General features: G+C 35.3%; 1 protein-coding gene across 2 annotated transcripts; it reads right to left on the bottom strand.

The window, feature by feature from the left end:
- Nucleotides 1-8,770, bottom strand: LOC21388160 (carbon catabolite repressor protein 4 homolog 6). Of its 2 annotated transcripts, XM_024169726.1 has the most exons (16): nt 8,627-8,770; nt 8,110-8,506; nt 7,843-8,015; nt 7,097-7,162; nt 6,854-6,906; nt 6,053-6,134; nt 5,910-5,956; nt 5,368-5,449; nt 4,343-4,435; nt 4,180-4,212; nt 4,011-4,099; nt 3,222-3,904; nt 3,001-3,149; nt 2,817-2,902; nt 2,582-2,666; nt 1-371 (listed from the first exon to the last, which is right to left on the bottom strand). In XM_024169726.1, the coding sequence occupies exons 1-16, from the start codon at nt 8,711-8,713 to the stop codon at nt 291-293; spliced, it is 2,286 nt and encodes a 761-aa protein (XP_024025494.1). In that variant the 5' UTR covers nt 8,714-8,770; the 3' UTR covers nt 1-290. The 2 variants fall into 2 exon arrangements, with proteins under 2 accessions (XP_024025494.1, XP_010102811.2); XM_010104509.2 differs by having other exon boundaries at nt 6-371; nt 3,001-3,904.
- Nucleotides 8,771-11,128: the final 2,358 nt, after the last annotated feature.

The following is an 11,128-nucleotide window of genomic DNA, read 5'->3' as shown; positions in this document are numbered from 1 at the left end:
GAAATTAAGTGACAACTGACAAGTAGTAGGATACTAAAATAGGAACCAATGAATATAGTCTTCCTCATCAAAATAGGAAGATCCATGTTTTTTTTTTCACAAGTTTGAATTGATTTGTAAAGAAGTACAGTACAGAATGAGTAACGAGATACATGAAGGAATAGTTCAAATGACTGTGACTGACCTCGAAATTGTTGGAAGACAGCTTGTGGACAAAATACTAACTAGACGTTCTTAGAGTTGAGGCAATAAACCCTTACTGGATATGTCAAAACGCAAAAACCCTTGATCTAGTGAATAGCATTATGATTAGTCTCATCTTTTACGAACGCTAATTCAGAAGCCAACGCGATATGATCGCTAGCCCATTTCTGCAAAGCAATGGATAAGAAAGAGATTTAGGAGCTGTACTAAAGTATTTTTCTACAGTTTGATTGAAATTGACGGTTCTGTCACTTGAATTACAAGAATCCAAAGGCTATTATTCAATGAACCGATTCACATGTTTGATCAAATTCAACAATCTATCACGTATTTCCAAAAATACCGCAATGTTTTCTCTATTTCTTTCTAAATTGCGTCCTAACTTGAACACAAGACTCAATACAATTAAAAAAAGAAAACTCAAACACCCTCTAAACACAATTGAGCTAGCTTTAATCGGCATAAAAAAATATTGAGATTATTCCTATGTTTAATACTTCAGTACAATTCTGTCAGTTAAAGTACAAGGCTTAAAAGCTATTCTTCTAGCAAACTCTAATTCATATGTTTGATCGATTGCAACAATCTATCCTGCGTTTTCAAAAATATTGAGATTTTCTGTTTTTTTGGCAAGACAAATACCCTTGACCTTTTCTAGTCACAAGAAAGTAACCCCTAATGTCAGATTTAACTAGATTAACTATGCAAGAAACTTTTTTTGTGTATAGAAAGAAACTGTGTTTGATTTTAGGAACTTTGTCAAGACTCTCGGGTGTCATTAAGAATAAGACTTCCCAAAAAATCTCGAAACTGATTATTCTCAAATGCCAGAAAAATTGAAGATCAAAATTGTTGTCTTCAACACCTCTCTTAAAGAAGCACAATTTCTTTTATGAAGAATAATTGTAGTTTTCTAAAACACGTTAATTTTTGTCCGATTAGAAAACACAAGGAATAATCTCAGCATTTTTAAAAACAAAGGGTCGGATTATTGCATTTCAATTAGGAAAAATTTCATATTGGTACTCTGTATTTTAACATAATTATCTTTTAATACCCGATGTTTTTAGTAATTTTAAATTAACACCTCGACGTTTTATAAAATTGTTTTTTAGTACCTTAAGGTCATTTTTTAGAATGTAAAATGTTAAAATTACCCTTCTTATTAATTAACCAAAAAATTCATAATAAATTTAGAAAAAATCTGAATTTTTTTTAAACATTTAAAAATTAAAAATAAAAATAATGCTTTAAATTAAAAATAATTTTTTCAGAATTTTTTCTAAATTTATTAGTTTTTGGTAAAATAATGAGAAAGTAAATTTGACATTTTACATCTTAAAAAATGACCTCAAGGTACTAAAAAATAATTTTCTAAAACGTCAAGATACTAATTTAAAATTACTAAAAACACAATGTACTAAAAGACAATTATGCTAAAACACAGTCCCAATATGAAATTTTCCCTTTATCAAAAGATTAGGTTAACATAATTTCTTTTAGGAAAAAATGAAAAATTTCATATTGGCCCTGTGTTATAAGGTAATTATCTTTTAGTATCATGTGTTTTTAGTGATTTTACATTGGTACCTTGATGTTGTAGAAAATTATTTTTTAGTACCTTGAGGTCATTTTTTAGAATGTAAAATATCAAATTTATCATTCTCATTACTTTACCAAAAACTAATAAATTTAAAAAAATTCTAAAAATTTAATTTTAATTTAAAGCATTATTTTTATTTTTAATTTTTAAATGTTTAAAAAAAATTTCAAAAAATTTCAAAATTTATTATTAGTGTTTTGGTTAGTTAATGAGAAGGGTAACTTTGACATTTTACATTCTAAAAATAACTTTAAGGTACTAAAAAGCGATTTTCTAAAATGTCAAGATACCAATTTAAAATTATTAAAAACACAATGTACTAAAAGACAATTATGCTAAAACATAAAGTACCAATATGAAATTTTCCCTTTCAAATAAAAATGGGGAGATTTTTGTCATTTCCCGATAAATTTACAATTACCATTGGAAATGACTAACTAAAGAACAAGCATACATACATTAAGGGCCCGTTTAGTTCGTTGATTCGAGTTTTTAATTCGAGTTGAGATGTGACTTTATGTAAAAGCTTATTACTCTAGTAAAAAAGTTAGATGCAACTGTTTGTGAGAGCTTTTTACTGTAGCAAAACTCGAATTCTAAACTCGAATCAGCGAAATGAACAGGGCCTAAAATTCTAGCCCTTGGTAAGTAAAACGTGATCACGTTTAGAGTATGTAATATATATTTGAGTATTCCGGCATAATTATTTTTCCATTCAGTTCATTGATATTTTTGGACCTTTCTTTTATTACTCCAGCATTTTAAACGTTATACCTTTGTTGGGAATCCTTCAATTGTTTGCATGACCTGTTTTGGTATTGGAGCAAGCACCTTGACAGTCTGCAAACGTTCAGAACGCCTGCATATATATAACATCCCGAAAGTGGCTTCATTAGAATTTAGATGTGTTTCCTTTCTACTGTAATAGTACAGATTCAAATATATATATACATATATACAGCATTGACAGAAAAGTAGACGAGAAAAGGCAGAATCATCGAGTATTTACCAAATGTAATCAACCGTCCCCATGAAACACTTGTTATAACTGGTTACAAGGGGCTCTCCGTTTGAGTCTCTAATACCCAATGTATCCTGCAAAGATGCAAAAGTACTTTTATTTTTGTAACTAACGAAGTACAGATGATCTCTCTATAACCCGAAAAATTGTTAAAATGAGTCAATGACTTAACCTCAACTTCAGTATATGTGCTTCTAAGCTTCAGAGGATGTTCTAAAGAAGTACAGTCTGCATTGCCCGTTGCAGTTTCAATGTCCCCAGGAGTCCACGATGATGGGTCGTAATAGCTTTTATCCACAACAAGAGGTTCCGGATCCAAATCTGGAGATGCATCATTCTCAGCCCTGTTGTGCAATGAATGCTGTGATGAATTGAGGAGAGCAGAAGCAAAACCTTTGGAGGGATCAGTTTCCGCTGGACCTGATCTTAGCAACTGACCGAGCTTACGAGGTGAAGCATCTTCAGTGTTGTGTAACGCAGATAAAAATGTGCTACTATCTTCGACTACATTTCCGTCTTCAGTTATGGCTTTATCTATGTCATTAAAGAATAAATTGTCAAATTTTTCTTGCACTTCAATACTAATAGATGCAGATGACCCGTGAGCTTGACTTGGGCCTGAGAAGCCAGCTTGCTCGTCACTGTAAATTTGCTCGGACTGGCGGCCCATGCTTTCCTCATCCAAATAAATTTTCGGATCAGAGTTCCTACTATGACCGGTGGAAGAGCCACATTCACCTTCAGGCATACTTACATCTTGAAGCAATTCAGCACTTTGCATACAGCAAGTTGATCTACTTCCATCACTGAGGTAATTTGCAGAGATCTGTTCACTTTCTTCTTTAACTTCATCACCATCCTTTCTCCGTTCAACCCCAGTGTTTGATGTATCACAGGCATCAAGAGCATTGCTAGATTGAGGCTGAGAGAAGTTTTCCACTGAGGGAACATTTTCTGGATTGCTATCCGCATTATATAGCTTTTGTGTGTCAAAGGATGATTCGTTCTGCTTGATGCCGTCTTCTCTGTGTAGCAACACTGATGGAGCTGGATTTAAATTATCACCAGACCTGAGGCTGCAATAGTTTGACAAAGCTTTCATTTCAGAATTCAGAGCTTATCTCCAAGATCCAACTGCAGTCACAAGATTAGCAGTCGGTATTTGACTAGTACAAAACCTACCCAGGATTAGGATTATACGTCCTTTGAGCACCAATTACAGCAGAAGCTTGTCCTGACAGCTTATCTCTATGAAGTCCGGATATATCTAACTGCAAAAGAACGATAGTGATTTAATTTCTGGTTCAAAAGCGGCTTGGTCATTAAACGTGGAAGTTGATATAAAGTTTACCTTCTGTTCTGAAATATAGTTGTATATTGGACTCTGACAAGGAAAAAAGAAAAGAAAAGAAAAGAAAAAGAAGTCAACACTGGCATAAAGTAGCACTAGAAAGAAATATGCTATAAAATATGAGCATTACACCCCAAAGAAAAGCTTGAGTGAAAGTGGAAACCTTCGGTACACAATTGAAATCCCCACAAAGGACAATTGGAGCATCATTCCAGAGCTTTGAAACAGCATGTGCCCTAAAAAGGAGGGTCCTCACCTGTTTGAAGATATACAGATATATGGTGATTAATAAATAAAACCTGTATGTAAATTTTACCATTCAGCAGTTCTAGAAGTTTAAGATGCAATCTATATCCTATTTGCTCATGTTATCAGATCAAATTGCAATGAAAAAAGGTTCTACTTGAACATACAGTCCAGAATCAAGCTGGAAGACCTACTGCAGTATGTCTCACAAACACCCAACCAATATACGATTTTACACAGTATCACAGAAACACACAGTCCATGGTTCTGCTACTGCAATTTTTAAATGGCGATCTGAATAGAACAAGAAAAAATAAAAAAGTCTGAAAGAAAATAAGCACACTCATTGAGACCTCATGAGCAATACACCGTCCACGAATATGTCTCCCCAATCATACCTGAGAAACTAGTATTGGAGAGCTGAAAATTATTTAATATTTATGTGTGGACATAATTTACATGTGTGCGGCTGAGGTACAGTGAGAGTTCTGGGCAATGAGTATTTCTGTTATATGGAGAGTCGTTTCTATGGTGATGTGCACTACTTAATAGCAATATTAATGAAGCATGTGAAAGAAATATGCGCACACGCATAGAGAGTAAATGGACAATACTAAACAGGATGACTGTTCAACATTAAAAATGCCATAAACAGATCTAAGCATATATAAACATCAGATAGAAGCAGTCTAAATACGTTCTCAGCAACATTAAGCAATGTCATTATCAGTAGAATGAAACTAAAAGATAAAGAAATATATAAGTTGAACTTCAAATTGCCTAAGGGAAAAAAAATAAAAAATAAAAAATATACCTAATCGACATCTAACATTAATTAGCGACAACTATCGATCCAAATTTGGGGAGGAAAAAAAATACCCTACCTATCAACCGTTTAACATAAGAGGATGTGCAAAAGAAAACCCACAAGAAAAAAATTACCTGGCCAAGCTTTATGTCTCCTCTACTAGGGTTGTAAAGCACATGAATGTTACAAACTACAACTTTATTTGAACCTGTTGAGCTGCAAACGCGGAATATTTACTTCTTTTTTAATTTTTTTTAGCATAAATGCAGAATATGTTGCGTAAACGTTAACATATTACGACAAAACTAGAGACAGAAAGAATCAACTTTCAAGTCATACCATGTCAATGGAATTTTTCAATGAAATCCCAACTAGTTATAATTTACTATTGCACAGCATTCTAATCATTCTTTATTCTCCATAGTTTCTTCAAATGACCAAGTCAAATATAGGACCACTCATTATGTGCATTATCTTTATTAGTTCCAGTTACTCGAGCGAGACTTCGAGAGTGTCACTTAATTTTGCTTTCCCATTCTTCCATTCCTTGAGAGAGAAAAGTTCATTAAAATGTTGTGTGATTAGATTTACCGCCATTCAACAATCTCAAAGACTCAAACTGAAGTGACCAAATAAATATACACCGAAAGCAACTTATGCGAAGGATATTAAATACCTTGTTTCAAGAGCTGCAGCGTTCCCTTCACAATTTTGACTAATCAACTGCCAATTGTCCAGAAGGAAAAATAATGCTTTAAAATCATCAAATAGTCAAGATGAAAACTTTTAAGATAATGGTTAATTTTGCATCTAATGTACCTCCAGTACACAAATCTGAGCAACATTATCCCGAAGTCCAAAATTCTTGAACTCAATTGATTCTTCATGGAGCAACTTGAATCTAATATAATGATAACCAAATGGTCATAATCTAAACAACAAAACAATTAGCTATATGGTATCCTCAACTCACAATCTGATTCAAGGGAACAGTACATATAGCACACAGTGGCCCCATTCTTTTCACGGGTTTGAGTTGAAAACTTGAGCTGAAATTCAAATATTTGTAAGAGAGAACATTGTAGCAAAAAAAGGTTGAATAGTGATTCAAATTGTGAAAAGAACAGAGGCCAATGATACTCCAATGCCTGAGTTATCCCATTTCAAACGATATGATATATTCCATGATCATTGATCACTTGTTCTATAAGCACAACACTCATGTTTTGTGCCAGGAGGCTGCAGGTCAAATTTATACCTTAACTATGTTGTTCTAATAGAAACCTTTTATTTTGAATATCAAGTAAAAATAAAGGCATATTACAACTATAAGTTCACTCATCACCATGAAAGCTAAAGACGTAGAAACTAAGCTAAAAAATCTGAAAACTTGTATTGCTGCAACAATGAAATGGATTCCCTCAATTCCTTAAATCCTTTAATATTAGCTTGAGGGGAATGAATGTGAACATCAACTGTTTCTTGTTTGGAAGAAAAAAAAAAATTCCATCAACTGACCACTTGTCCAGAAAGTCAACCTTTCCCTATGGTGACAAGTGCCCTACAAATAAACGACGTTCCAAAATAAAGAGGATGTGAAAAGTTAGAGAAGTAATTTACCTGGATGCACGCCAAAATATTGCACAACCATCAAGAGGCTTGCCAGTCCTTCTCTATATAGTATTAATAACCAAAACATTGTCATAATTCTATTATCACTGCTTATTATTATTTAAAGAAAAAAATTCGTCACAATAGAAAGAAACGATGATGGAACCAATCTAGTGAAGCTAATAAATACAATAATCATAAAAATCAAACTAAGGACTCAAAGCCACTTCTCATGCTCAATCTTATGCCCACCTTCCAAATGCCGTTATATCCCCGAAGTTTTAACTCCTCCTCTAAGTCCTGAAATCTATCAACCTCCTGAAAAAAAAAATAAAAAAATAAACCATCAGAAACCAAGAGAGTAAATACACAGGAAAAAATTGAAAATGCAAATAAATGACCATCAGAAACAAGCCAAAGGCATTAAACATTATATGCTTCTGAAAAGCACCCATTTATTTTGGTCCAAGCATGCATTAATATACCCCTATCAAGCCCCCCCGGCCAAAGAAAAAAAAAAGGTCCTATCAATAATGACGGTTTCATTAGATATCTTACAACTAGAATCCCTCTTGTTTCCGAGCCAATTCCCGCTGCAAGCTATAGTCCCAGAAAGAAGTAAAAGATACAATCACTCTCAAATGCCTCTCTTAGCCTCCCTCTGTATTTCTCTCTACAGAAAACAACCGCCACAAAATCCCTTGTCTATAACAAGAATTAGGGCAGACCAATACTCACGTTAAATACCTAAAAGGACAATCCGCGTGCTAAGTCAGTGCAATAATTAGGCTTCAACACAACTCAAAACAAATGTGACAAATAACAACCATGACCGAGTGGTTTCCACATAATTTTTGTATTCACGTATTGAAACTAATGCATATCTTACTCAACACAAATATCACAAGCAAAATTGAAGCTTGCGCTTGTACTGAATGGAATTGGCTTGAAAATTACACAAAATGATTCAAAAGCAATCGTTAAGACTGTGTGCGAACCTGAAAGCACATTATGTCAGTGGACCATAATCCGAGCTCGAAGATGATATTCCCCTTTCTCCATCCCCAATCCAATATACGACGAGGAATGTGACTGAAAAGCTCCATCCGATGACGATAACCCAGAGCAACGTAGTCAGCCAGTAAATTATACGAAAGAATCGTAAACCGCTCTGCTCAATAATTTAAAAAAAAAAAAAAAAACGAAATCCAAATTACTAATAGAAACTAACACAAACAGCAAGCACAACAAAGCAGAGCAATTACCACTAGTAGAGGGCGGTGCCGATTTAGCATACTCCCAAATTCGATAATCCGGAGGCCGCGGTCTAAACTGCTGCGGAGGCCTTTGCGGTTGATTCTGTTCAAAGGGCGGAGGACGGTGGTATTGCGGCCGCTGTCGGAACTGCGGGTTCTGATGAAAATGCCGCTGCTGCGGCGGGGGCGGACGAAAGCTCTGGTTTTGACTATGCGGAGGCCGTTCCTGCGCTGGAAAGCCTGAGTTCTCCTCGACGCTTCCGCTGTCCCCATGGTGGAACCCTAAATTGGCCTCGCGGACGGGTCGGAAGTGCGGGTCGCCAAGGCCGGAGACGTTGTGGCTTATGCCGCCGGTGTAGGGCCGATCGAAGAAGTTTCTCCGGGGATGGTTCCGGCCGCCTCGGTACTACGATAGATACATTTCCGATTAGAAAGATATCAGGGGGAAAAAAAGGCTTTTGAATTTGAAGAAGAGAAAAAGAGAAAGCAGTGAAAATATGGATATAGATAGAGAGAGGTGAAATACGGGAGGACGAGAAGACATGGCGGTGGAGGCGTTTGCAGGAGCAGCGGCGACGAAATGGGGGCGGTAACCGTGAAGAAAGCGCTTCATGGGGGGAAGAATTGACGCTACAGCAGTAAGACGAGAAGTACTCTTTGAGCGCGCCCTTTCAAGACGTGTGTCCTTTTTTTTAGGGAATACCCTCTAACACTTTAAAACGTAACGGTGCGTTTGAAATTAATTTTAAAATAATTTGTTTAATATATAAAATTAAAAATGAAAACGTTTTTAATTTTAATAGAAATTATTTTTAAAAATATGTTTAGTAATTTTTTTAAATAGATTATTTTTAGTATAATAAAAATTGAAATTCCGTTTAGTTATACAATTTTTATTTTTAATTTTTTTTAAGTCTACAATCGCCAATGGAGCACGTCAGAGGAAGCCAGCTAGGTGGTAACTTTAAGAGCACTCCGTTAGTTCATTTAAGCCCACACCTAGTACTGGAACTTTGGGTCGGTGGGCCTGCCCGAAGTCCAAATTTTTCGGGCTCGACGGGCAGGCACCTAAGGTCGCCCGTGCAAGCACTTTCTCGGGCTCGGGCTCGAGCTACCTGAAAAAAATCAATATCGTGGAAGCCCGCTGCCGAACGAAAACTCCGACCGTCGGCCGCCGAAATTTTTTTTTATTTTTTTCCTTAAGCCCGAATTCCAGCTCGACTTGCCCGAATTGCCCGAAGCTTGATCAACAGCTAGTTTTTTAAACGTTGGCGCCCGACCTGAACCATCGTACGAAAGCTAGACCACCAACGGCTCTTTTTTTACCGTTGCCCGATTTTGGCCCGAACCCAACCCGCCGATTCCAAGAAATAGCCGTTGGATCCGAATTTGGGGGAAAAATTAATTTTTTTAACCCAAAAATTTCCCTATAAATACCTCCATCCCCCAAACATTTTCCTCACCCAAACCCTCTCATTCTCTCTCAATTTCTCTCAATCTCTCTCAATTTCTCTCAATCTCTCTCATAATTTTTCCAAAAACTTATACAATATCCTAAAGCTCTCTCTCTCAAATCGCTCTTATTTTTTATAATGGATTCTTTTGGTTATGGTGATATTCATGTTGTTGCTCAAAAGAACGTGGAAAAAGGATAATTTCCTACTAATGAATTTATTACACAGGAATCGCAAACACAAGCAATTGAGGAACCTATAAATCCAAGTCGTGGTAGACATAGTGGAGGTCGTGGTCGCAATGGTGGTGGGCGTGGGGGAAAGGCAAAGGCAAGTGCTACTGCAAGTGTTGCAACCTCCAAGAGGAAATTCAAGCGCACCTCGACAGTTTGGGATCACTTCGACACAATTGAGGAGGTCGACAATGACGGTAACACAAAAAACATAGCTCAATGTAAATATTGCTATTCTAAATTATAAGGTGACACTATTCACGGCACAACACACTTGAGAAGACACTCTGAAAAGTATCTCCAAAAGCGTGGCCAAACCGGCGGAGCTGAACTCCACCAAACACAATTATTTTTTGATCGCGCAACTGGTGGTCCAACCACTTAGAAATACGATCCGCAAGTAGATTGTGTGGAAGTTACATAAATGATAGTTGCATTAGATCAACCACTTAGCTTTAAAGAGTATCCTAATTTGCACTGATATATTAAAGTTGTACCCAATCCTAATGTGCAATTTTTTTTTAAAACTACTCTTAGGAAAGATTTGTTAAAATTATTTAAACAACAAAAAGAAGTATTAATAAACTTTTTACACTCTACTAGCAGTTGCGTTACGTTAACGGCAGACATTTGATCTGCCGTTGCCAACAAAGATTATTTATCTGTAAGCACACATTACTTTAAAGGCTTCGATTTAGATAAGAGAATATTAGGTTTTACATGTGTTCTATGATCACATACCGCCGATTTAATATATAATACAATTTTAAATGTAATTGATGAATATAGATTAAGAGATAAAGTGATGGCTATAACATTAAATAATGCTAGTGCAAATATTAAAGCAATTGAATATTTCAAAAATGATTTAAGTTTATTCAGTGATGTTACTATTTTTCATTAACGTTGTGCATGCCATGTAATTAATTTAATAGTTAAATCTGGTTTAAAATCAATGTCTATTCATATAAAAGCAATTAGAGATAGTATTGCATATATTTAAGGTAGTAACCCACGCGAACAAGATTGGTTTATGTTCTTACAACCACTAAATCTAACTCATAGAGCATTAGCCCTAGATATGCCTGTAAGATGAAATTCAACTTATATAATACTTCAACAATTCATCCCCCTATAAGGATGCTATAAAAAACTATATTAGTGCAAAATTATGAGCAAGACATATAGATGTATATGATTGGTAAATTGTCGAAACTTTGTATAAATTTTTAGGTAGGTTTCATGAAATTACTGTAAAACTTAGTGGAACATATTACCCAACATCACCTTCTGCTTTAGGTGAACTTTTAAGAATTAGTATTTTATTTAGTGAATTTATGA

Source organism: Morus notabilis, unplaced genomic scaffold, assembly GCF_000414095.1.
Source record: "Morus notabilis unplaced genomic scaffold, ASM41409v2 Scaffold1989, whole genome shotgun sequence".
Classification (NCBI taxonomy): Eukaryota; Viridiplantae; Streptophyta; class Magnoliopsida; order Rosales; family Moraceae; genus Morus; species Morus notabilis.
Note: the sequence above shows the minus strand (reverse complement) of the source record. Positions and strands in the feature narration are given on the sequence as shown.

Excerpts from the sequence above, each read along its gene's own strand:
- LOC21388160 (XM_010104509.2), bottom strand. The coding sequence starts at position 8,713 with ATGAAGCGCTTTCTTCACGGTTACCGCCCCCATTTCGTCGCCGCTGCT. Across the intron at positions 5,957-6,052 it reads CTCAGATTTGTGTACTGGAG|TTGATTAGTCAAAATTGTGA; the intron begins GTACATTAGATG and ends GACAATTGGCAG. Across the intron at positions 5,450-5,909 it reads GCTGCAGCTCTTGAAACAAG|CTCAACAGGTTCAAATAAAG; the intron begins GTATTTAATATC and ends CCGCGTTTGCAG.